Source organism: Corylus avellana, chromosome ca1 (genome assembly GCF_901000735.1).
Source record: "Corylus avellana chromosome ca1, CavTom2PMs-1.0".
Classification (NCBI taxonomy): Eukaryota; Viridiplantae; Streptophyta; class Magnoliopsida; order Fagales; family Betulaceae; genus Corylus; species Corylus avellana.
The window spans coordinates 45616849-45641992 of NC_081541.1; the positions used below are offsets into that span (position 1 = coordinate 45616849).

At 35.7% G+C, this 25144-nt stretch overlaps 4 protein-coding genes and 1 pseudogene across 4 annotated transcripts in view; all 5 read left to right on the forward strand.

Moving 5' to 3' along the window:
* Nucleotides 1–268: 268 nt before the first annotated feature.
* LOC132173544 (cinnamoyl-CoA reductase CAD2-like) lies at nucleotides 269–2247 on the forward strand. Its single transcript, XM_059585064.1, has 4 exons — nucleotides 269–281; nucleotides 912–1081; nucleotides 1299–1490; nucleotides 2063–2247. Exons 1-4 carry the CDS (start codon nucleotides 269–271, stop codon nucleotides 2240–2242), a joined length of 555 nt encoding a protein of 184 aa, XP_059441047.1. The 3' UTR covers nucleotides 2243–2247.
* A 342-nt stretch (nucleotides 2248–2589) lies between these two features.
* LOC132185228 (phenylacetaldehyde reductase-like) lies at nucleotides 2590–3666 on the forward strand. The gene is made up of 2 exons (XM_059599029.1): nucleotides 2590–2971; nucleotides 3499–3666. Exons 1-2 carry the CDS (start codon nucleotides 2775–2777, stop codon nucleotides 3638–3640), a joined length of 339 nt encoding a protein of 112 aa, XP_059455012.1. The 5' UTR covers nucleotides 2590–2774; the 3' UTR covers nucleotides 3641–3666.
* Nucleotides 3667–4938: 1272 nt separating this feature from the next.
* LOC132185233 (phenylacetaldehyde reductase-like) lies at nucleotides 4939–9365 on the forward strand. Its single transcript, XM_059599036.1, has 6 exons — nucleotides 4939–5056; nucleotides 5742–5911; nucleotides 7050–7241; nucleotides 7889–8051; nucleotides 8635–8821; nucleotides 9004–9365. Exons 1-6 carry the CDS (start codon nucleotides 4939–4941, stop codon nucleotides 9143–9145), a joined length of 972 nt encoding a protein of 323 aa, XP_059455019.1. The 3' UTR covers nucleotides 9146–9365.
* Nucleotides 9366–10456: 1091 nt separating this feature from the next.
* Nucleotides 10457–23487, forward strand: LOC132185209 (phenylacetaldehyde reductase-like; annotated as a pseudogene).
* Nucleotides 23488–24764: 1277 nt separating this feature from the next.
* LOC132173553 (phenylacetaldehyde reductase-like) overlaps nucleotides 24765–25144 on the forward strand; it is a 1348-nt gene continuing 968 nt past the window's right edge. Inside the window, exon 1 of the mRNA XM_059585071.1 lies at nucleotides 24765–24882. Coding sequence (XP_059441054.1) covers nucleotides 24765–24882 — 118 coding nt within the window. The remainder of the gene's footprint in view (nucleotides 24883–25144) is intronic.

Sequence of the window (25144 nt, forward strand, 5' to 3'; positions counted from 1 at the left end):
CTATGTAACATATTATAACTCTCACTATCGTACCAATTTCATTGTTTTTTTTTTTTTTTTGACATGATCATTATGAATATACAAATTTACCCTAAAAATATCAAAAATAAAAATTGGCCTAACTCGGGATGGTTCAGCCACCTCCAACAATCGAATCTAGGAGTGGAAGAACCACCACCCAAGCAGATAATTTTTTCTTTTCTTTTTTTTTTTTTGTTTACAATTAGTTGAGGGTAAATTTATAATTTCATAATGACCCGTCAGAAAAATGGCCATAATTTGTAGGGAGGGAGTTATTTGTTACACTGTTTCACATAGAGTTATTTGTCACTTCTATAACTCTAGAGAGTTATTTGTCACAACCTCAAACCCTAGGGAACAATTTAACAATTTTCCCTTTTAAGTTGATAATGGACGTAGCATAAGATATAAAAGGACATTAGTTAAAAATATATAACCACAAAATCATAGCAATACAAATTGCAATATATGTGGTTTGCCTGCTATATCTTTAATTTAAGTCAGGAAATTGCCTAGTCTCAATTTGGAGCCTCAAACTTTTCCATCATAGTACTGGAAGGCAACCATATGTTACATGTTCATAGTTTTGCAATAAGTTATTATCAGAGAAAATTGGCTTTAATAAAAATTTATAAGAAGAGACACAAATGAAGATTCATGAATAGGCCTACCATTTGTGAATACTTATTACTTGTTCTAACCTTCATGTTCAACCCCTCGTAATTTTTTTCCCTTATTTAATTATCACTTACAAAATCAGTTCATCCAATGTTCTTTATGATTGCAACCCAGGTTTCACATTTAGATTTTTAGGCTGGATGTAGTATGAGTAGTTTTATTTACTTTAAAAATTTTATATTTATCAGTAGTTCTGCTTATATATGAAACAGATGATCCAAAGAAAACAGAACACTTCTTTGCATTTGATGGAGCTAAGGAAAGACTTCATTTGTTCAAAGCTAATTTATTGGAAGAAGGATCTTTTGATTCTGCAGTTGCTGGATGTGAAGGTGTTTTTCATACAGCATCTCCACTACTTCTTTCAGCCACTGATCTACAGGTTTAATCCAATATACTTTTCCTTACTCCATTTTCTTTTGATGTCATACATTGTCAATCTTTCCACCAATCTTATAGCACTGTACTTGCTTACTGGTATTTCTTTTTCTTTATTTTTTTCCATTTTTATGTTCATGATCTCTCATACAAATTTTGTGCAATATGATTAGCTTTTTGATAGCTTAAGAGCTACTTCCCTTTCCACTTTCATATTTCAGGCAGAATTAATTGATCCAGTAGTGAAGGGAACAATTAATGTTCTTAGATCATGTGCAAAAGTTCCTTCTGTCAAGAGAGTGATTTTAACATCCTCCATGGTTGCAGTCACATATAATGGAAAACCTCTGACCTTTGATGTGGTAGTTGATGAGACCTGGTTTTCAGATGCACTGTTTTGTGAGAAATTGAAGGTGTGTGCTTATGTTAAGTTCTTATTCTTTGCAAGTTATTCTTCTTACTTTATCACTATAAAGAATCTTCTATACTATGCCTTGGAAGATTCTGCCACCAATTATGTCTAAATGATGATCCTAAAAACATATCTTGCTTTTTCATCTTTACATCTGTCGGAATATCAATGTAGCTTACAACTACAGGATTAGTGAGCATATAACCATGTTCAGCTCCTATGCCTCGTTTTGGTTCTTCTAGTTAGATTCCTGTGGGAGAAATCCATCCATAATGAAAGACTACTGGACCCTTCATTAATATTCGACATTACGCTATGTTAAATATAAGATTGAGCAATCTTTAGTTGGTTAATTTGATCAAAACTATTACTGAGTTTTAAATAAGTACATCAGATATTCGATTCATGTTGATGGAGATGGATAATGACAATGGTACAGTTTGTCATAATAAAGTTGTACAAATCTAAAGTTTGGCTTGGATTGATTGGAAACTTGAAGAGCTTAATATGCATCAACTATGTTCATTAGATGTAGACCTTATATTTGTTTCATTTTATCTTTTTCTATTTCAGAGTTGGTATATGGTTTCAAAAACTTTAGCTGAGGAAGCTGCTTGGAGATTTGCAAAAGAGAACGAAATTGATTTGGTTTCAATAAATCCAGGGTTTGTGATTGGTCCTTTTCTACAACCAACTCTTAATTTTACCACAGAGGAGATTCTGAAACTTATAAATGGTACTCTTTACTCTTGAGCAACTAGTTCCTATTTTATTTACCAGTTAGATGCTCATTTCTTAACATGAGCATCTTAAGAAATGTAGCTATAAACATATCCAAGTAATTTTTTTCAACTTGGCATTAATCTATCAGGCATCTACACTTCCAGCTTATAGAGTGGGTCCGATTTGTTTCCCTTTCTGCTCGATCTTTCATATATGATCATGAGTTACTATCTTCATTACCTAAAAGAAAGAAAGAATAGAGAAACAAAAATTGCCTTTCTATTTTCTTTATGGAAAAAGGCAACGTAATTTCAGGGGAAAGAAATGGTTAAATCTCATTATACAGCTGAGGGATGTATTTAATGATGACCACTTATCAAGTAATCTCTCACATATCCCACTTAGCTTCTGCCAAAACAGTGGATTTAATTACCTGCTTTTGTTGAATCACTAAATGGCCAAATGAAAACTAGCAAGACTGCATATTTGACTTCAGTGGGAGTAAAATTCTAATTTTCTTCTGCAACAACATTATATCTAATTCTTGACAGTTGAGGCTTTTATGCATGCAGGAGATCAAACATTTCCCAATTCATTCTATAGATTTGTCGATATTAGAGATGTTGCAAATGCACATATTCAAGCACTTGAAGTTCCTTCAGCCACAGGCAGATATTGTTTAGTTGAAACCGTTATACACTGTTCTGAGGTTATGAAGCTTTTGCATAAACTGTACCCCACTTTGTGCCATCCAGGAAAGTAAGTCATTATTATTTGCAAGTACTGAGTCCCACTTCTTGCTGTGGTTGAATGAACAATAGTCGATTTTCATCCCTTACTATATGTTTAAGGCCATGTTACTTCTTATTACCTTCTTGGGTGCTGGATTTGCCTGATGAGTACTTCAAAATTTGTGTCTATAGACTACATGTTTACACTCCATATAGCATTTTCCCTTTTTCTTTTTTCTTTTTTTCTTCTTTTTTCTACTCAGCTTCTGTGATTTGTGTAGTATTGATTACAATGCTAGGCTTGAAAGCTGTGGCCCCATTTATCACTGTGATATTTATTATTATCCATGAAATATGTTCTACAATTGCTGCTCAAAACTGTAAGTGAGCTGCTTGATTTTGTATCGCAGGGAAGACATCACATTTCAAGTTTTTCTTGCATTTATGACATCTATACTGTTTTGATTCAAATTATGGATTTTCAATTAGTCAACTTGCTTTCTGATACAACACAAAATTCTGAGAAAGTTTGCATGCCTTTCTCATACATGGCAGATGTGATGACAAGCCTTCCATAGCAGGATATCAGGTATCCAAGGAGAAAGCAAAAAGTTTGGGTATCAACTTCATTCCTTTGGAGGTGACCCTTAAGGATACTGTTGAAAACTTGAAGCAAAAGGGCTTCCTCAGTTTCTGAATAATGTTAATGATCGGGTAGTGATAAAAATAATTGTGAACAAACTATATTCCCTTCAAATATGAATGTTGAGATGAGTGAAAACCGTATTAATTCTAAAAAAAAGATTGATTAATCACTTATTATAAAACTTAAGCCAAGAGAGAGCAGAGTGTTCTGTTTAATATATGTCCCAACATGTGAAATTGCATCTTCCTTATGGTGTATGATTTCTCTTTGTGCTCCAAATGTTGTGAAATGTTGTATGTTATGAATCCAAACACAATTACGGTAATCACCCAACCTAACTACAAATGCACAGCAAAAACATGATGTAATTTGTAGACCTTTTGTCATTAGTACAAAATGACATTCTTACTATAATACTAATTAAATGATCAAATTCATTATTTTCTATTAGCTTAATTTTTTGGATAAAGTGGTGATTTAACATAGTATCAAAGCAGAGATCTTGTGTTCGAACCTTGTCTCTGTCATTCATGTCGCATCTTCATTAAAATATTTCATGTATTAAGCCTCACTTATTATGAGATGATCAATTAGAAACTCTCAAATCCTGATAAGGTATAACTTGTGATGGTGGAAGTAATTCATATCAAAGTCTAATTAAAACAAAAGCTTTTCTCTTTTCATTTCTTTCTAGAAGGTTCTTATTGTTAAATTACCAATTGTTCTAAAAGCTTAAAATGATAGGAAGAAATAAATTTAATCACTTAATCATTATTTTAAATTTAATCACTTAATAATTACTTTAATCACGTGTGGGCTCAAACTCCCTTTTAATAGGTGAGGTCTAACATGTGGAATATTTAATTTAAATGTGGTGATTTGATGGAGTCAGGGTTCGATCCTATAACCTTTAACTCTAATATCATATTAAATGATCAATTGTCCCAAAAGCTTAAACTGATAGAAATAGGTAAATTTAATCACTTAATCATTACTTTAACACTTATTCCTAAAAAATGCTCTGTTAAGTCTTCACTGTAAAAAATGCTCTGTTAAGTCTTCACTGTAAGAAAATACACATTGATGGCGAACACAGATAGCAACTGACAAGCATACCCAACAACCCGGTCCCAAGAAAACAACAGGAAGCACTCAAAGATTGAAAATTCCATGCCAAAAGTGGTGTTTAGGTCCATATGCAGACGTTTTAGGTTGAAAAGAATGTACGCCAACATTAAGTCAACAAAGTTGTACAGAAAAATGAACATGTAAAATATAATTCAAAGTACTAGAAAAGCGTTAACTGCTATAAAGTCAAGCAGAGAGAGAGAGAGAGAGAGAGAGAGAGGATGAGTGGAGCAGAGAAGGTGGTGTGCGTGACTGGAGCTTCAGGCCACATAGCTTCATGGGTGGTGAAGCTCCTTCTTCAACGTGGGTATACTGTCAAAGCTACAGTTCGTGACCCAAGTTAGTGCTCTCTCCCCCTTTCCTTTTTAATGGTATCAGACAATGTTTTGTAGTAATCTGAATTCTGGGTTTGATCATTCTTTGCCATAACGTACCTTTTTGTGAGTGTTTTGAGTTATTTGTCCATGTTTATGCATTTTTGTTGTAATTTTTTTTTTTTTTTTTTAATTTTTTCTCACGTTTGTTTGCCATGCAGTACTTGATAATATTAATAAATTTAGCGTTCCATTTGGTATTTCTGTGTATATATATTCCACCGATGATCCAAAGAAAACAGAGCATTTACTTTCACTTGATGGAGCATTAAATCTATATCTTAGGCAAGCACAGTTTTATTTAAATTGCACTAAGACCATTATCCTAGTCACCAAGAAACAATGGTTAAGATAGTCCAAACCACCGTTTTCCTGGTTAAGAGTCAACCTCAGGAAGGGCTTTGATGGGCTAAATGAGATATACTATGTCATGAAATGGAGACCTATCAATATTACAATTGTAGATTCCCATTTAATTATTAGTTTCAAATGCAGTACATTCATTGTTCTTTATGTTGCAAGCCAGGTTTCACATTTTGACTTTTAGTTTGGGTAGGTTTTAGTTATTTATTTATATTTCATTATGGATGTAGCATGAGTAGTTTTATTTACCTCAAAAATTTTAGCATATTTTTATATATATGAAACAGATGATTCAAAGAAAACAAAACACTTGCTTGCCCTTGATGGAGCTAAGGAAAGACTTCATTTGTTCAAAGCTGATTTAGTCGAAGAAGGATCGTTTGATTCTGCAGTTGATGGATGTGAAGGTGTTTTTCATACAGCATCTCCTGTACTATTTTCATCCACTGATCCACAGGTTTAATCCAATATACTTCTCTTTACTCCATGTACTTTTGATGTCATACACTGTCCATCTTTCCACCAATCTTATAGCACTGTACTTGCTTACTGGTATTTCTTTTTCTTTGTTTTTGTCCATTTTTATTTTCACTCGTACTGTTTAAATTGTAAGATTTAACACTCATAAACTCCTTTATAATCCAAGCACTCCATGTGAGCAATTTATCTTTCCAATATAAGACTAAATTTATGGGATGTCACATTAACACTTACGCAACATTCACTTAAATCCTTGATGTTCTTCTCAGGACCTACACCACGCTATAATGCTCCAGTGCCACATAGTGTACTAGGTTAGCTCGGATACCATTTTTCATGACCTAGGGGAGCTCTAGCCATATCTATACTATTACTTCAAAAAGATAAGTTAATGTTACAATTGAAAATTCGATGAAGTCGCTCATTAACTCAATTTCAACTATTAAAGAACCAATATGAGACTTAACACCCATACAACACCTTTACAATCCATCCACTTAATATGGGATTAACTTTATGGGGTATCACAGGTTTCAAACATCGACATCCATGTTCTAATACTATTGCCATTTATAGATTGATCAATAGGTGATATCAGTGCCCTACTTTTAGCTACGAAAGTGTTCAAATATTAATTAAATGATTAAATTCTCCATTTCCTATCAACTTAAGCTTTTGAAAAAATTAGTGTCTTAATATGGTATAAGAGTAGAGATCATGAGTTCGAAACTTAACTTTATAGTATACCCCAATTTTAATTAAATATTTCATATGTTGTGACTTACTTATTGAGAAAGAGTTTGAGCCTATACATAAGGAGGAATATTAGAATATTAATTAAATGATTAAATTCATCATTTCCTGTCAACTTAAGCTTTTAAAACAAATGATAATTTAACAAAAAGAAACAAGAAAGAATAAATTGATCATAATTTTCTACAATTGCAGCTTTTCAAAGTGTTGCTGTAATTCCAACTTCTAGTTGGTTTGCCTGAAACATGAAAGTACAAGACTGAAGTTCCACTGCACACAGCATTGTTATAATTCAAACAAAATTTTGTGCAATATGATTGGCTTTTTGATAACTCACTTCCCTTTCTGCTTTCATATTTCAGGCAGAAATAATTGATCCAGCAGTGAAGGGAACAATTAACGTTCTTAGATCATGTGCAAAAGTTCCTTCAGTCAAGAGAGTGATTGTAACATCCTCTCTGGCTGCAGTCGCATATAATGGAAAACCACTGACTTTGGATGTGGTAGTTGATGAGACCTGGTTTTCAGATGCACTTTTTTGTGAGAAATTGAAGGTGTGTGCTTATGTTAACTTCTTATTACTCTTCTTACTTTATCACTATAAAGTATTTTATATACTATGCTTTTGAAGATTCTGCTACCATTTATGTATAAATACTGATCCTACAAATATAAGAGAGTATAAGTAATGCCATTTTAGTTTGACATGTCCGCTGGTGCACCGGATCCAACAGTACAAAACAAGAGTACTCCTTTAATTCTGAATCCATCTAACATTCTTTTTTTTTTTTTTTTTTTCTTGGCTCTGAAGTTGTTATGCCTCTTGTTTAAGATATTTGTATTGTTATCTTGCTTTTTCATCTTTACATCAGTTGGAAAACAAAGTAGCTTTCAACTACAGAATCAGTGAGCATATAACCATGTTCAGCTCCTATGCCTCTTTTTGGTTCTTCAAGCTAGATTCCTTTTTGGTTAATTTGATTGAAACTATTACTAAGTTTGAAATAAATACATCAAATATTTGATTCATGTCGATGGAGATGGGTAATGATAATGGTACAGTTTGTCATAATAAAGTTGTACTAATCTGTACCAAGAGTGACTTGGATTGATTGGAAACTTGAAGAGCTTAATATACATCAACTATGTTAATTAGATGTAAGCATTATATTTGTTTCATTTTATCTTTTTTCTATTTCAGAATTGGTATATGGTTTCAAAAACTTTAGCTGAGGAAGCTGCTTGGAGATTTGCAAAAGAGAACGAAATTGACCTGGTTACAATAAATCCAGGGTTTGCAATTGGTCCTTTCTTACAACCAACTCTTAATCTTACCATGGAGGAGATTCTGAAACTTATAGATGGTACTCTTTACACTTGAGCAACTAGTTCCTATTTTATTTACCAGTTAGAAAAGCATATACCAGAAATTCAGAACCACCTTAACATGAGCATCTTAAGAAATGTATGTATAAACGTATCCAAGTAATTTTTTTCTACTTGGCATTAGTCTATCAGGCTTCTACACTTCCAGCTGATAGAGTGAGTCGGATTTGTTACCCTTTCGGCTCGATATTTCATGTATGAACATGAGTTACTACTATCTTCATTACCTAAAAGAAAGAAAGAAAGAAAGAAGAAACAAAAATTGTTTTTCTCTTTGCTTTCTGGAAAAGGCCTCCAATTGAGGGGAACCTATTGTCAGAGGAAAGAAATATTTAATCTCATTACACAGCTGAGGGATGTACTTAATGATGACTACTTAATGATGCACTTAGCTTCTGCCAAAAAGTGGAGTTAATTACCTGCTTTTGGTGAATCAATAAATGGAAAAATGAAAACTAGCAAAACTGCAGAGTCTTAGACTTTAGTGGGTGTAAAATTCTAATTTTCTTCTGCAACACCAATGTATCTAATTCTTGATAGTTGAGGATTTTCTGCATGCAGGAGCTCAAACATTTCCCAATTCATTCTATAAATTTGTTGATATTAGAGATGTTGCAAATGCTCATATTCAAGCACTTGAAGTTCCTTCAGCCACAGGCAGATATTGTTTAGTTGAAACCGTTGTACACAGTTCTGAGGCTATCAAGATTTTGCATAAACTGTACCCCACTTTGCGCCTTCCTGAAAAGTAAGTCATTATTATTTGCAAGTACTGAGTGCCACTTCTTGATGTGGTTGAATGAACAATAGTCAATTTTCATCTCTTACTCTATGTTTAAGGCCATGTTACTTCTTATTGTTTTCTTGGGTATTTTTCTGATACTACACAAAATTCTGAGAAAGTTTGCATGTCTTTCTCATTCATGGCAGATGTGATGACACGCCTTCCATGCCAGGATACCAGGTATCCAAGGAGAAAGCAAAAAGTTTGGGTATCAACTTCATTCCTCTGGAGGTGACTCTTAGGGACACTGTTGAAAGCTTAAAGGAGAATGGCTTCCTCAGTTTCTGAATGATGTTAATGATAGGGTAGTGATGCAAATAATTGTGAACAAACTGTGTTCCCTTTAAATATAAATGTCAAGATGAGTGAAAACCATATTAATTCTAAATAAAAGTTTGATTAATCAGTTATTCTAAAACCTAAGCAAAGAAAGAACAATGTGTTCTATTTAATAAATGCCCCAACACGTGAAACTGCATCTTCCATACGGTGTATGATTTCTCTTTGTGCTTTTCCTCCTCAATTCAAAAGGTTTCTGACACTCTTGACAGTTTCAAGTTGAGAGGTGGCCTTTATGGTCATCTTTTTGTTGGGACCTTAGGACACCCCTGCTAGAAACATGAGATGAACAATCAGAAACTCTCAGATTCTGGTAAAGTATAACTTGTGTTGGGGAAAGTAATTCATATCAAAGTTTAATAAGAAGAAAAATTCCACTTGCTACCCCTGATCTTTCATCACTTTTGCCATCATACTCTCAAACTTTAAAAATGTCAATAACGGTATTTTTCAAAAGTTTACAATGTCAACCATCCCGTCAAAATTCAGCGTTAGGACCTAATAGAGGAAGTGAAATTTTCAAAATACCCCGTCCAAATTCAAGGTGTCTTTGTACTTTTATAAACATCCTAGGAGTATTTTGGATCCCTTCAATGACAGCCTTGCTAAGCCTCATTTCAGGCAGGGTGTGGCTGCATGGCTATATAATTCACCCATTAAATGGTTATTCCAAGCTATGATTAGCAAGGTTTAGCGAGCTTGAATTCTCCATCAGCTTCCGGTTTAACAAATAACAAGCAAAAATACAAATATTAAAAATGAACATTTGGAGCATGTGTAGCACTCATCTTGGGATGAGCGGTGGTTACAAGTTTGACCCTTTTCTTTTTGGTAGAATTGACCTGGCCTGCAGATTCCTTTGTTCTCTAAGTTCGGCTGTATTGCTAGACAAACGAACATGTTAAATTTGTTGAAAAAACTATTATTAACAATTCACAACTAATTGACTAAGCAATAAAAAATAATAAAATCCGTGAAATTCGAGCAGGAGACGAAAGAGGGTCGGAGCTCCGATCCTGCTTGAATGTCGTGACATTCAAGCAAAACAATAAATAAAATAAAATAAAAAAGGCCAATGAGTTGTATAAATTAAACATTTTAAAGTAGTTTAAGACAAGCTGAGGTGACCACATCATGCACATTAATTTAATCATCAACCAAATCCTTATTTCCCACCATTAAAGCACAAACTATAGCTAAGAACAAGCTATTAAGCTAAGAACAAGCTCTTTGAGGGAGAGAGAGAGACAGAGGGAAGGAATGAGTGGAGCAGGGAAGGTAGTGTGTGTGACTGGTGCGTCCGGTTATATAGCTTCATGGCTTGTGAAGCTCTTGCTTCAACGTGGGTACACAGTCAAAGCCACTGTCAGGGATACAAGTCAGTTCTTACCTCAGTTCGTATAAGAGTTTTTTATTTTATTTTATTTTATTTTTTTAAAGTTGTAGACTTGTAGTTGTATGATGTATATAAAACTTTCCTGGCCAAAATTAATCAACTTTGGAATCAGTCAACCTTAAGAGCTAGCTCTTTAAAACCATTTGTTAGGGCTTGTTTGGTGCAAAAATCAAGAAAACACATTCTCTGATTTCTTTGTTTTGGTTTGGGAAAATTGCTAAATTGGTCCTCGGAAGTTTAAGGTTTTTGGTATATCTATGTAACATATAACTCTTTCTGCCGTACCAATTTCAGTGTTTTTTTTTTTGACAAGATCATTATGAATTTACAAATTTACTTTAAAAAAATCACAAATAAAAAATTGGCCTAGCTCGGGAATGGTTCGGCAACCTCCAACGGTTGAATCTGGGGTGGCAGAACCACCACCCAAGCAGCCAATTTTTTTTTTCTTTTTATTTTTTTACAATTTGTTGAGGGTAAATTTATAATTTCATAATGACCAGTTGGAAAAATTAATTTATAAGGAGGGAGTTATTTGTTACACTCTTCAACATAGAGTTATTTGTCACAACCTCAAACCGTAGAGAACAATTTAACAATTTTCCCTTCTAATTTTTACCAAGTTGATAATGGAAGTTGCATAAGATATAAAAGGACATTAGTTAAAAATATATAACCACAAAATCAAAGCAATACAAATTGCAATATATCTTTTATTTTTATTTAAGTCAGGAAATTGCCTAGTCTCTTTTTGCAGCCTCAAACTTTTCCATCATAGTATTGGAATGCAACCATATGTTACATGTTCATAGTTTTGCAATAAGTTACTATCAGAAAAAAATGGCTTTAATAAAAATTTATAAGAAGAGACACAAATGTAGATTCATGAATAGGCGTAGTATTTATGAATACTTATTAATTGTTCTAACCTTCATGTTCATCCCCTCGTATTTTTTTCCCTTATTTAATTATCACTCACAAAATCAGTACATCCAATGTTCTTTATGATTGCAACCCACATCTTGATTTTTAGGCTGGATGTAGCATGAGTAGTTTTATTTACTTTAAAAATTTTATATTTATCAGTAGTTCTGCTTATATATAAAACAGATGATCCAAAGAAAACAGAACACTTATTTGCATTTGATGGAGCTAAGGAAAGACTTCATTTGTTCAAAGCTAATTTATTGGAAGAAGGATCTTTTGATTCTGCAGTTGATGGATGTGAAGGTGTTTTCATACTGCATCTCCACTACTTCTTTCAGCCACTGATCCACAGGTTTAATCCAATATACTTCTCCTTACTCCATTTTCTTTTGATGTCATACATTGTCAATCTTTCCACCAATCTTATAGCACTGTACTTGCTTATCTTTATTTATTTTTTCCATTTTTATGTTCATGACCTCTCATACAAATTTTGTGCAATATGATTAGCTTTTTGATAGCTTTAGAGCTACTTCCCTTTCTGTTTTCATATTTCAGGCTGAATTAATTGATCCAGCTGTGAAGGGAACAATTAATGTTCTTAGATCATGTGCAAAAGTTCCTTCTGTCAAGAGAGTGATTTTAACATCCTCCATGGTTGCAGTCACATATAATGGAAAACCTTTGACCTTTGATGTGGTAGTTGATGAGACCTGGTTTTCAGATGCACTTTTTTGTGAGAAATTGAAGGTGTGTGCTTATGTTAAGTTCTTATTACTTGTCATCTCTTTGCAAGTTATTCTTCTTACTTTATCACTATAAAATATCTTGTATACTATGCTTTTGAAGATTCTGCCACCAATTATGTCTAAATGATGATCCTAAAAACATATCTTGCTTTTTCATCTTTACATCTGTTGGAAAATCAAAGTAGCTTTCAACTACAGGATTAGTGAGCATATAACCATGTTCAGCTCCTATGCCTCGTTTTGGTTCTTCTAGTTAGATTCCTGTGGGAGAAATCCATTCATAATGAAAAACTACTTGACCCTTCATTAATATTCGACATTACGCTATGTTAAATATAAGATTGAGCAATCTTTAGTTGGTTAATTTGATCGAAACTATTATTGAGTTTTAAATAAGTACATTAGATATTTGATTCATGTTGATGGAGATGGATAATGACAACGGTACAGTTTGTCATAATAAAGTTGTACAAATCTAAAGTTTGGCATGGATTGATGGGAAACTTGAAGAGCTTAATATGCATCAACTATGTTCATTAGATGTAGACCTTATATTTGTTTCATTTTATCTTTTTCTATTTCAGAGTTGGTATATGGTTTCAAAAACTTTAGCTGAGGAAGCTGCTTGGAGATTTGCAAAAGGGAACGAAATTGACTTGGTTTCAATAAATCCAGGGTTTGTGATTGATCCTTTTCTACAACCAACTCTTAATTTTACCACAGAGGAGATTCTGAAACTTATAAATGGTACTCTTTCTCTTGAGCAACTAGTTCCTATTTTATTTACCGGTTAGATGCTCATTTCTTAACATGAGCATCTTAAGCAATGTAGGTATAAACATATCCAAGTATTTTTTTTCAACTTGGCATTAATCTATCAGGCTTCTACACTTCCAGCTTATAGAGTGAGTTGGATTTGTTTCCCTTTCTGCTCTATCTTTCATATATGATCATGAGTTACCATCTTCATTACCTAAGAGAAAGAAAGAATAGAGAAACAAAAATTGCCTTTCTCTTTTCTTTATGGAAAAAGGCAACCTAATTTCAGGGGAAAGAAATAGTTAAATCTCACTATACAGCATAGGGATGTACTTAATGATGACTACTTATCAAGTAATCTCTCACATTATCCCACTTAGCTTCTGCCAAAACAGTGGATTTAATTACCTGTTTTGTTGAATCACTAAATGGACAAATGAAAAACTAGCAAGACTGCATATTTGACTTCAGTGGGAGTAAAATTCTAGTTTTCTTCTGACAACAACATTCTATCTTATTCTTGACAGTTGAGGCTTTTTTGCATGCAGGAGCTCAAACATTTCCCAATTCATTCTATAGATTTGTCAATATTAGAGATGTTGCAATTGCACATATTCAAGCACTTGAAATTCCTTCAGCCACAGGCAGATATTGTTTAGTTGAAACCGTTATACACTGTTCTGAGATTATGAAGTTTTTGCATAAAATGTACCCCTCTTTGTGCATTCCAGAAAAGTAAGTCATTATTATTTGCAAGCACTGAGTCCCACTTCTTGCTGTGGTTGAATGAACAATAGTCGATTTTCATCCCTTACTATATGTTTAAGGCCATGTTACTTCTTATTACCTTCTTGGGTGCTGGTTTTGCCTGATGGGTACTTCAAAATTTGTGTCTATAGTCGTTTACACTCTATAAAGCATTTTCTTTTCATTTTTCTACTCAGCTTCTGTGATTTTGTGCAATATGATATTTATTATCCATGCAATATGATATTTCATTGATCTACAATTGCTGCTCAAAACTGCAAGTGAGCTGCTTGATTTTGAATCGCAGGGAAGACGTCACATTTCAAGTTTTCCTTACATTTATGACTTAATATTCATCTATACTGTTTTGATTCAAATTATTGATTTTCAATTAGTCAACTTGCTTTCTGATACTACACAAAATTTGAGAAAGTTTGCATGTCTTTCTCATACATAGCAGATGTGATGACAAGTCTTCCATAGCAGGATACCAGGTATCCAAGGAGAAAGCAAAACGTTTGGGTATCAACTTCATTCCTTTGGAGGTGACCCTTAAGGACACTGTTGAAAGCTTGAAGCAGAAGGGCTTCCTCAGTTTCTGAATGATGTTAATGATCAGGTAGTGATGAAAATAATGGTGAACAAACTGTATTCCCTTCAAATATGAATGTTGAGATGAGTGAAAACCATATTAATTCTAAAAAAAAAAAAAGATTGATTGATCACTTACTATAAAACTTAAGCCGAGAAAGAACAGAGTGTTCTGTTTAATATATGCCCCAACATGTGAAATTGCATCTTTCTCTTTGTGCTCCAAATGTTGTGAAATGTGGTATGTTATGACTCCAAACACTATTACACTAATCACCCAGCCTAACTAGAAATGCACTGCAAAAACATGATGTAACTTGTGGACCTAGTGTCATTAGTACAATATGTGTTAAGACATTGGACCAAACCTGACCCAAGACCAACTCAATTCAAGCTGACCAACCCTTGAGGTGACAGCCGCTTTTCTTCCCCAATTCAATAGTCAGGCAAAGTGGGGGCACTGGTCCACTTTGCCTGACTATTGAATAATACTTACAATACTAATTAAATAATTAAATTCATTATTTTCTATTAACTTAATTTTTTAGATAAAGTGATGATTTAAGACATTGGACCAAACCTGACCCAAGACCAACTCAATTCAAGCTGACCAACCCTTGAGGTGACAGCCGCTTTTCTTCCCCAATTCAATAGTCAGGCAAAGTGGGGGCACCGGCCAAAAGGTTACCGACACTCTTACTACAATACTAATTAAATAATTAAATTTATTATTTTCTATTGACTTAATTTTTTAGATAAAGTGATGATTTAACATAGTATTAAAGCAGAGATCGTGTGTTCGAACCTTCATTATAATATTTCATGTATTGAGCCTCACATATTCTGAAATGAACAATTAAAAACTCTCAGATTCTGATAAGGTATATAACTTGTGTTGGTGGAAGTAATTCATATCAAAGTTTAATTAAAACAAAAGCTTTTCTCTTTTCATTTCTTTCTGGAAGGTTCTTATTACTCACAAAATGCTCTGTTAAGTCTTCATTGTAAGAAAATACACATTGATGGCGAACACAGATAGCAACTGACAAGCATATCCAACTACCCGATCCCAAGAAAACATCAGGAAGCACTCAAAGTTTGAAAATTACATGCAACAAGTCGTGTTTAGGTCCATATGCAGACGTTTTAAGGTTGAAAAGGATGCACGCCAACAATAAGTCAACAAAGTTGTACATAAAAATGAACATGTAAAATATAATTCAAAGTAGGAGAAAAGCGTTAACTGCTATAAAGGCAAGCAGAGAGACAGTGAGGGAGACACAGAGAGAGAGGATGAGTGGAGCAGAGAAGGTGGTGTGCGTGACTGGAGCTTCAGGCTACATAGCTTCATGGGTGGTGAAGCTCCTTCTTCAACGTGGGTATACTGTCAAAGCTACAGTTCGTGACCCAAGTTAGTGCTCTCTCCCCCTTTCCTTTTTAATGGTATCAGATAATGTTTTGTAGTAATCTGAATTCTGGGTTTGATCATTTTTTGCCTTAACGTGCTTTTTTGTGAGTGTTTTGAGTTGTTTGTCAATGTTTTTGCATTTTTGTTGTAATTATTTTTTATTTTTTTATTTTTTCTCACGTTTGTTTGCCATGCAGTACTTGATATTAATGAATTTAGCGTTCCATTTGGTATTTCTGTGTATATATATTCCACCGATGATCCAAAGAAAACAGAGCATTTACTTTCACTTGATGGAGCATCAAATCTATATCTTAAGCAAGCACAGTTTTATTTAAATTGCACTAAGACCATTATCCTTGTCACCCAAAACCAATGGTCAAGATAGCCCGGACCACCGTTTTTTCCTGGTTAAGAGTCAACCTCAGGAAGGGATTTATGGGCTAAATGAGATATACTATGTCATAAAATGGAGACCTATCAATATTACAATTGTAGATTCACATTTAATTATTAGTTTAAATGCAGTACATTCAATGTTCTTTTTGATTGCAAGCCACGTTTCACATTTTTACTTTTAGTTTGGGTAGGTCTTATTTATTTATTTATATTTCCTTATGGATGTAGCATGAGTAGTTTTATTTACCTTTAAGATTTTAGCATATATTTATAAGTAGTTCTGCTTATATATGAAACAGATGATTCAAAGAAAACAGAACACTTACTTGCACTTGATGGAGCTAAGGAAAGGCTTCATTTGTTCAAAGCTGATTTAGTGGAAGAAGGATCTTTTGATTCTGCAGTTGATGGATGTGAAGGTGTTTTTCATACAGCATCTCCTGTACTTCTTTCATCCACTGATCCACAGGTTTAAACCGATATTCTTCTCCTTACTCCATGTACTTTTGATGTCATACACTGTCAATCTTTCCACCAATCTTATAGCACTGTACTTGCTTAATGGTATTTCTTTTTCTTTATTTTTGTCCATTGTTATGTTCATGATCTCTCATACAAATTTTTTGCAATATGATTAGCTTTTTGATAGCTTAAGAGCTACTTCCCTCTCTGCTTTCATATTTCAGGCAGAATTAATTGATCCAGCAGTGAAGGGAACAATTAACGTTCTTAGATCATGTGCAAAAGTTCCTTCAGTCAAGAGAGTGATTGTAACATCCTCTTTGGCTGCAGTGGCACATAATGGAAAACCACTGACCTTGGATGTGGTAGTTGATGAGACCTGGTTTTCAGATGCACTATTTTGTGAGAAATTGAAGGTGTGTGCTTATGTCAAGTTCTTATTACTCTTCTTACTTTATCGCTATAAAGTATTTTATATACTATGCTTTTGAAGATTCTGCAACCAGTTATGTATAAATAATGATCCTACAAACATAAGAGAGTATCAGTAATGCCATTTTAGTTTGACATGTCCACTGGTGCACCGGATCCAACAGTACAAAACAAGAGTACTCCTTTAATTCTGAATCCATCTAACATTCTTTTTTTTTTCTTGGCTCTGAACTTGTTATGCCTCTTGTTTAAGATATTTGTATTGTTATCGTGCTTTTTCATCTTTACATCAGTTGGAAAATAAAGTAGCTTTCAACTACAGAATCAGTGAGCATATAACCATGTTCAGCTCCTATGCCTCTTTTTGGTTCTTCTAGCTAGATTCCTTTCATATGTAGCTTAAATCCATTCATAATGAAAAACTACCTGACCCTTCATTAATATTCAACATTACGGTATCTTAAATATAAGATAGAGCATTTTTAGTTGGTTAATTTGATTGAAGCTATTACTAAGTTTGAAATAAATTCATCAAATATTTGATTCATGTTGATGGAGATGGGTAATGACAATGGTACAGTTTGATGTAGCGGAAGACTTGGTAACCGAAAGGTTAGGAGCTTCTGCGTATCCTGACTTGATAAATCAGCGCTCAATTCTCAGATTGACACACAACACAACCCATAGGTTGAAGATAAAATCTCCGCAGAGAAGTTTGAAGAGAAAATTCTCAATTCATCTATATTGATTCAAGTTGAAAAGTTGGTTCTAAAAACATTACAAGTCCTACTATTTATAGGAAAGAAAACTAACAAACTATTCTAAGTAAACTTGGCCCTAACATGATTGGCCGAACAATGGCAATTGGCAATTGGTTCCCTAAATCCGGCAGTAGCTTCTCATTGGTTTTCCTTAAACGGCAGAAGCTTCTTATTGGTCTTCGGCTGTTGGCAAGGTCGGTTCTGACATTATTCCTTGCGGCTCTGACATAATTTTGCGGCCTTCAATTGTTATGACATAAGTTTTGCGGCTTTTAACTTTGCGGCTTTCCCGACTGTGGTTCTGACATCACCGTCCTTCTGATATTCCGACCCTGACATATTCCTGCCCTTAGTTCTGACAATATTCTTTTGGCACTAGCAAATTCTTTCAGATATCAGAATTGAGCTTCCCGAGTATGCCTCGGTCAAGGGTGCCTCGGTGTTTCCCGAGTATTCCTTGGTTCTTGATTTCCCGAGCCGAGGCTCGACCCTCGGTTAGGCTGAACAATGCTCGATGGCCAAGTATTCCTCGGTTCTTGATTTCCCGAGCCGAGGCTCGACCCTTGGTTTGGCTAAACAATGCTCAGTGGACTATCCTACATCAGTCTCCCCTTCTTGAAAATGACTCGTTCTCGAGTTAGAATCCTCTGGCTGAAAATATTCAAATATGTCTGCCACATTGAATGTTGAGGACATGGCTAGGTTCTCCGGAAGATCAACAACATAGGCATTATCATTAATCTTCTTAATAATTTTGCAAGGTCCATACTTTTTGTTCCTCATTTTTCCGCAAGTCCCCCTTTGGTAGACGTCCCTTGCGCAAATAAACCATGACTAAATCACCTTCTCGAAAGACTTTGGATCTTCGCCCCTTATCTGCTGCTTCTTTGTACTTGGCATAAGTCTTCTCATTTGGAATGATGTCCCGGAATTCGTCTAGCATCTCATGCACTGGAATACCTGGTATAGTCGAAAGGGTGGGTTCCCCGGGTATTAAGGCAAGTATTTCCCGGGCCTCCTTGACTTCTTCGAGCAACTCGCTTGTCTTTGTCAACAGAATGGGCTGCTTCTTGGCTCGGACAGGAACGTCAACCGAGTCTTCTTTTAAAGGTCGAAAAATAATTTTCCGGCCTTCTCGAAAAACAATGTAGATGTTGTCTCAGCCTTTGTGTTGGGCGTCCACATCATACTACCATGGTCTTCCCAAAATAATATGGCACTCATCCATTTCAACTACATCACAAAGAAGGGAGTCAGAATAGTGTTTACCGATTGAAAATGTGAATCGGCATCTCTCGATAACAAGTGTCTCCTTCCCCCGCTTGATCCATCTGATCTTGTACGGTGCCGGGTGTCTCTCGGTAGTGAGGCCTAACTTCACAACCATCACTTTAGACACTATATTTTCTCCATTGCCTCCATCGATGATGACATCACAAACTCATTGGTTGACAGTGCAACGAGTGTGAAAGATCTTGTGTCTTTGAGCTTGGCCTTCTTGTCCTGGGGCTAAGAGTAACCACTGGATCACTAAGGACCGTGATAATAAGACACCTTCATTTGCCAAGGCTTCTATGGCTTCATATCCAGGTGCGTCATCCTCTGCTTCTTCATCCTCATAATCCTCCGCTTCTTCTCCGGTTCCTGTTTCAACTAGATTCACCATTTGCCTTCTTGGACATTGATTAGACCTATGTCCTGGTTGGTTGCACCTGAAACATTTCTTTGGTTCGGATCTTGCATAAGGATTGTTGTGAGGTGGAGTGACCATCGGTTGCTTCTGACCACTGCTGCTTCCTCCGGTTACCTATCCTCAAGTGTGGTAGGTTGAACAGTGGTCCCAGTTGAGACCATAGGCTGCTTTCCCCGGTTCTCCGAGGATCTCCCTGGATTACTTGGGTTCCACTCCCAAGTTGAAGCTCAAGTTTGCTCCAACTACTTCTCGGCTTGGGTGGCTAAACTAACAGCTTCATTTAGAGTGAAGACATGCTGCATAAACACCTTGTCTTGGATCGGCAAACGCAATCCTCCAATGAACCGAGCCACTTGTTGGGCCTCAGTTTCCATCAAATCATTTCGAGCTAAAAGTCGATAAAAATCATCAACATAAGCCTAGACCGTGCGAGTTCCTTGACGGCACTCCTGGTATTGCTGGAACAAACGTTGCTCAAAATATGGTGGAAGAAACCGGGCATTGAGTAGCCATTGCATCTTGAGCCAAGATGTCATGGGTCCCTTGCCTTCTCGTGTCTGAGAGTGTTGCAGCCTTTCCCACCAAGCTGATGCTTCACCTTTGAGCTTGTAAGCTACCAACTTCACCTTTCTTTCTTCCGGAATACTCATGTATTCAAAGAACCTCTCTACCTCCATAATCCAATCAAGGAAATCTTCAATATGAAGATGACCATCAAAGGAGGGTAGATCAATCTTCATTCGGTACTCCTTGGGCTCCTCCCTGCCATATTGTTGATGCCTAGGTTGTTCACCATAAACATCTTCATGGCCAACAGCACCTCCTCATAAAAGCAGCATCCCTGGGCCGGTAAACCCCATAGTCGGCGCCTCCTCTGCCACCTCTATGTCTGCCTCCACCTGGACCTGCACCGTGAGCCCTGCCAAAGACTTCACTAACGTAATCTTCGTCATTGCTATTGTAGTCGAATGGTTAGGGTTGATCAACTGGTGGAGGCCGGTGGATAGCCCTTACCCGGATTCCATCATCTCCCTGGGCCTGATCCCGGTGAGCTTGATTGACTTCGGTTTCCAAACGTTCTAAACCCCAAACCCTAAACCATCGTGGATCCTTTGCTTGGATTGTTGCATAGACTGTTGGAAGGTCTGAAATTCGGCCCTCGTAGGAGCCTCCTTATTACGAACTGCATCGTTAAGGGGTTCATCATCGATGCGCTGATTGGTCATGATCAAGATAATGCTTGCTCTGATACCAACTGACGTAGAGGAAGACTTGGTAACCGAATGGTTAGGAGCTTCTGCGTCTCCTGACCTGATAAATCAGCACTCAATCCTCAGATTGACACACAACACAACTGCAGGTTGAAGATAAAATCTCCGCATAGAAGTTTGAAGAGAAAATTCTCAATTCATATATATTGATTCAAGTTGAAAAGTTGGTTCTGAAAATATTACAAGTCCTACTATTTATAGGAAAGAAAACTAACAAACTATTCTAAGTAAACTTGGCCCTAACATGATTGGCCGAACAATGGCAACTGGCCATTGGTTCCCTAAATCCGGCAGTAGCTTCTCATTGGTTTTCCTTAATCGGCAGAAGCTTCTTATTGGTCCTCGGTTGTTGGCAAGGTCGGTTCTGACATTATTCCTTGCGGCTCTGATATAACTTTGCGGCCTTCAACTGTTCTGACATAAGTTTTGCGGCTTTTAACTTTGCGGCTTTCCCGACTATGGTTCTGACATCACCGTCCTTCTAATATTCCGACTATGACATATTCCTGCTCTTAGTTCTGACAATATTCTTTCGGCCCTGGCAGATTCTGTCATATATCAAAATTGAGCTTCCCAAGTATGCCTCAATCAAGGGTGTCTCGGTGTTTCCTGAGTATTCCTTGGTCTTGATTTCCCGAGCCGAGGCTCGACCCTCGGTTTGGCTGAACAATGCTCAATGGCCGAGTATTCCTCGGTTCTTGATTTCCCGAGCCGAGGCTCAACCCTCGGTTTGGTTGAACAATGCTCGGTGGACAATCCTACATGTTTAGCTGAACAGTGCTCAGTGGACTGTCCTACATCACAGTTTGTCATAATAAAGTTGTACTAATCCCTACCAAGTGTGACTTGGATTGATTGGAAACTTGAAGAGATTAATATGCATCAAGTAAGTTAATTAGATGTAAAAATTATATTTGTTTCATTTTATCTTTTTTCTATTTCAGAATTGGTATCCGGTTTCAAAAACTTTAGCTGAGGAAGCTGCTTGGAGATTTGCAAAAGAGAACGAAATTGAACTTGTTACAATAAATCCAGGGGTTGTGATTGGTCCTTTTTTACAACCAACTCTTAATTTTAGCATGGAGGAGATTCTGAAACTTATAGATGGCTCTTTACTCTTGAGCAATTAGTTCCTATTTTATTTACTGATTAGAAAAAGCATATCCCAGAAATTCAGAACCACCTTAACATGAGCATCTTAAGAAATATGTATAAATGTATCCAAGTAAATGTTTTTCTACTTTGGCATTAATCTATCAGGCTTCTACACTTCCAGCTTATAGAGTGGGTCAGATTTGTTTCCCTTTCTGCTCGATCTTTCATATATGAACATGAGTTACTATCGTCATTACCTAAAAGAAAGAAAGAATGAAAAAAGAAACAAAAATTGCTTCTCTCTGTTCTTTCTAGAAAAGGCAACCCATTTTCAGGGGAAAGAAATAGTTAATCTCATTGTACAGCTTAGGGATGTACTTAATGGTGACTACTTATCAAGTGATCTCTCTTACATATCCCACTTAGCTTCTGCCGAAAAGTCGGTTTAATTACCTGCTTTTTCTGAATCACTAAATGGAAAAATGAAAAACTAATAAGACTGCATCTTTGACTTTAGTGGGAGTAAAAATCTAATTTTCTTCTTCAACTACATTATATCTAATTCTTGACAGTTGAGGCTTTTATGCATGCAGGAGCTGAAACATTTTCTCTTACATTCTATGCATTTGTCGATATTAGAGATGTTGCAAATGCTCATATTCAAGCACTTGAAGTTCCTTCAGCCACAGGCAGATATTGTTTAGTTGAAACCGTTATACACTGTTCTGAGGTTATGCAGCTTCTGCAAAAACTTTACCCCACTTTGTGCCTTCCTGAAAAGTAAGTCATTATTATTTGCAAATACTGAGTGCCCCTTCTTGCTGTGGTTGAATGAAGAATAGTCGATTTTCGTCCCTTACTATATGCTTAAGGCCATGTTACTTCTTATTACTTTCTTGGGTACTGGTTTTGCCTGATGAGTACTTCAAAATTTGTCTATAGACTACATGTTTACACTCTATGTAGCATTTTCTTTTTTTCTACTCAGCTTCTGTGATTTGTGTTTACAATGCTGCTAGGCTTGAAAGTTGTGGCCCCATTTATCACTGTGATATATATTATCCATGAAATATGATCTACAATTGCTGAATCAATACTGTAAGTGAGCTACTTGATTTTGTATTGAGGAAAGTCATCTCATCTATCCCTTACCCTTAACTTAGCTTGCCAATACTCATTTCTTTTTTAAAAGCTCCTTTTGTTTTCATTATTTTATCATCAGAAACAGGGGGGTGGTTCTAATGTTTTTCTTGCATTTATGACTTAATATTCAACAATACTGCTTTTGGTCAAATTATTTGTTTTCAATTAGTCAACTAGCTTCCTGATACTAATTTTTCTGACACAACACAAAATTCTGAGAAAGTTTGCTTGTCTTTTTCATTCATGGTAGATGTGATGACAAGCCTTCCATGCAAGGATGTCAGGTATCCAAGGAGAAAGCAAAAAGTTTGGGTATCAACTTCATTCCTCTGGAGGTGACTCTTAGGGACACTGTTGAAAGCTTGAAGGAGAAGGGCTTCCTCAGTTTCTGAATGATGTTAATGATCGGGCAGTGATGCAAATATTTGTGAACAAACTGTGTTCCCTTCAATTATGAATGTCGAGATGGGTGAAAACCATATTAATTCTAAATAAAAGTTTGAATAATCAGTTATTCTGAAACCTAAACCAAGAAAGAACAGTGCATGTGTTCTATTTAATAAATGCCCCAACATGTCATGGTGCATCTTCCATATGGTGTATGATTTCTCTTTGTGCTTCTCCTCAATTCAATAGTCAGGCAAAGTGGGGGCAGTGGCCAAAAGGTTTCTGACACTCTTGACAGTTTCAAGTTAAGAGGTGGCCTTTATGGTCATCCTGTTGTTGGGACCTTAGGACACCCTGCTGAAAACGTGAGATGAACAATCAAAAACTCTTATATTTTGGTAAAGCATAAGTTGTGTTGGGAAAAGTGATTCATTTCCAAGTTTAATAAGAGAAGAAATTTCACTTGCTACCCTGGATCTTTCATCACTTTTGCAATCATACTCTCAAACTTTCAAAAATGTCAATTAAGGGTATTTTTCAAAAGTTTGCAATGTCAACCATCCTGTCAAAATTCTGCGTTAAATCCTAACTGAGAAAGTGAAATTTTCAAAATACACCCGTCCAAATTCAAGGTGTTTTTGTAATTTTATAAACATATGAGGAGTATTTTGGATCCCTCAATGAGCAGCCTTGCTAAGCCCCATTTCAGGCAGGGTGTGGCTGCATGGCTATATAATTCACCCATTAAATGGTTATTCCAAGCTATGATTAGCAAGGTTTAGCGAGCTTGAATTCTCCATCAGCTTCCAGTTTAACAAATAACAAGCAAAAATACAAATATTAAAAATGAACATGTGGAGCATGTGTAGCACTCATCTTGGGATGAGCGGTGGTTACAAGTTTGACCCTTTTCTTTTTGGTAGAATTGACCTGGCCTGCAGATTCCTTTGTTCTCTAAGTTCGGCTGTATTGCTAGACAAACGAACATGTTAAATTTGTTGAAAAAACTATTATTAACAATTCACAACTAATTGACTAAGCAATAAAAAATAATAAAATCCTTGAAATTCGAGCAGGAGACGAAAGAGGGTCGGAGCTCCGATCCTGCTTGAATGTCGTGACATTCAAGCAAAACAATAAATAAAATAAAATAAAAAAGGCCAATGAGTTGTATAAATTAAACATTTTAAAGTAGTTTAAGACAAGCTGAGGTGACCACATCATGCACATTAATTTAATCATCAACCAAATCCTTATTTCCCACCATTAAAGCACAAACTATAGCTAAGAACAAGCTATTAAGCTAAGAACAAGCTCTTTGAGGGAGAGAGAGAGACAGAGGGAAGGAATGAGTGGAGCAGGGAAGGTAGTGTGTGTGACTGGTGCGTCCGGTTATATAGCTTCATGGCTTGTGAAGCTCTTGCTTCAACGTGGGTACACAGTCAAAGCCACTGTCAGGGATACAAGTTAGTTCTTACCTCAGTTCGTATAAGAGTTTTTATTTTATTTTATTTTATTTTTTTAAAGTTGTAGACTTGTAGTTGTATGATGTATATAAAACTTTCCTGGCCAAAATTAATCAACTTTGGAATCAGTCAACCTTAAGAGTTAGCTCTTTAAAACCATTTGTTAGGGCTTGTTTGGTGCAAAAATCAAGAAAACACATTCTCTGATTTCTTTGTTTTGGTTTGGGAAAATTGCTAAATTGGTCCTCGGAAGTTTAAGGTT

Excerpts from the sequence above, each read along its gene's own strand:
- LOC132173544 (XM_059585064.1), top strand. Across the intron at positions 1,082-1,298 it reads TTTCAGCCACTGATCTACAG|GCAGAATTAATTGATCCAGT; the intron begins GTTTAATCCAAT and ends TTCATATTTCAG. Across the intron at positions 1,491-2,062 it reads TGTTTTGTGAGAAATTGAAG|AGTTGGTATATGGTTTCAAA; the intron begins GTGTGTGCTTAT and ends TTTCTATTTCAG.
- LOC132185228 (XM_059599029.1), top strand. The coding sequence starts at position 2,775 with ATGCATGCAGGAGATCAAACATTTCCCAATTCATTCTATAGATTTGTC. Across the intron at positions 2,972-3,498 it reads ACTTTGTGCCATCCAGGAAA|ATGTGATGACAAGCCTTCCA; the intron begins GTAAGTCATTAT and ends CATACATGGCAG.
- LOC132185233 (XM_059599036.1), top strand. The coding sequence starts at position 4,939 with ATGAGTGGAGCAGAGAAGGTGGTGTGCGTGACTGGAGCTTCAGGCCAC. Across the intron at positions 5,912-7,049 it reads TTTCATCCACTGATCCACAG|GCAGAAATAATTGATCCAGC; the intron begins GTTTAATCCAAT and ends TTCATATTTCAG. Across the intron at positions 8,052-8,634 it reads GATTCTGAAACTTATAGATG|GAGCTCAAACATTTCCCAAT; the intron begins GTACTCTTTACA and ends TTCTGCATGCAG.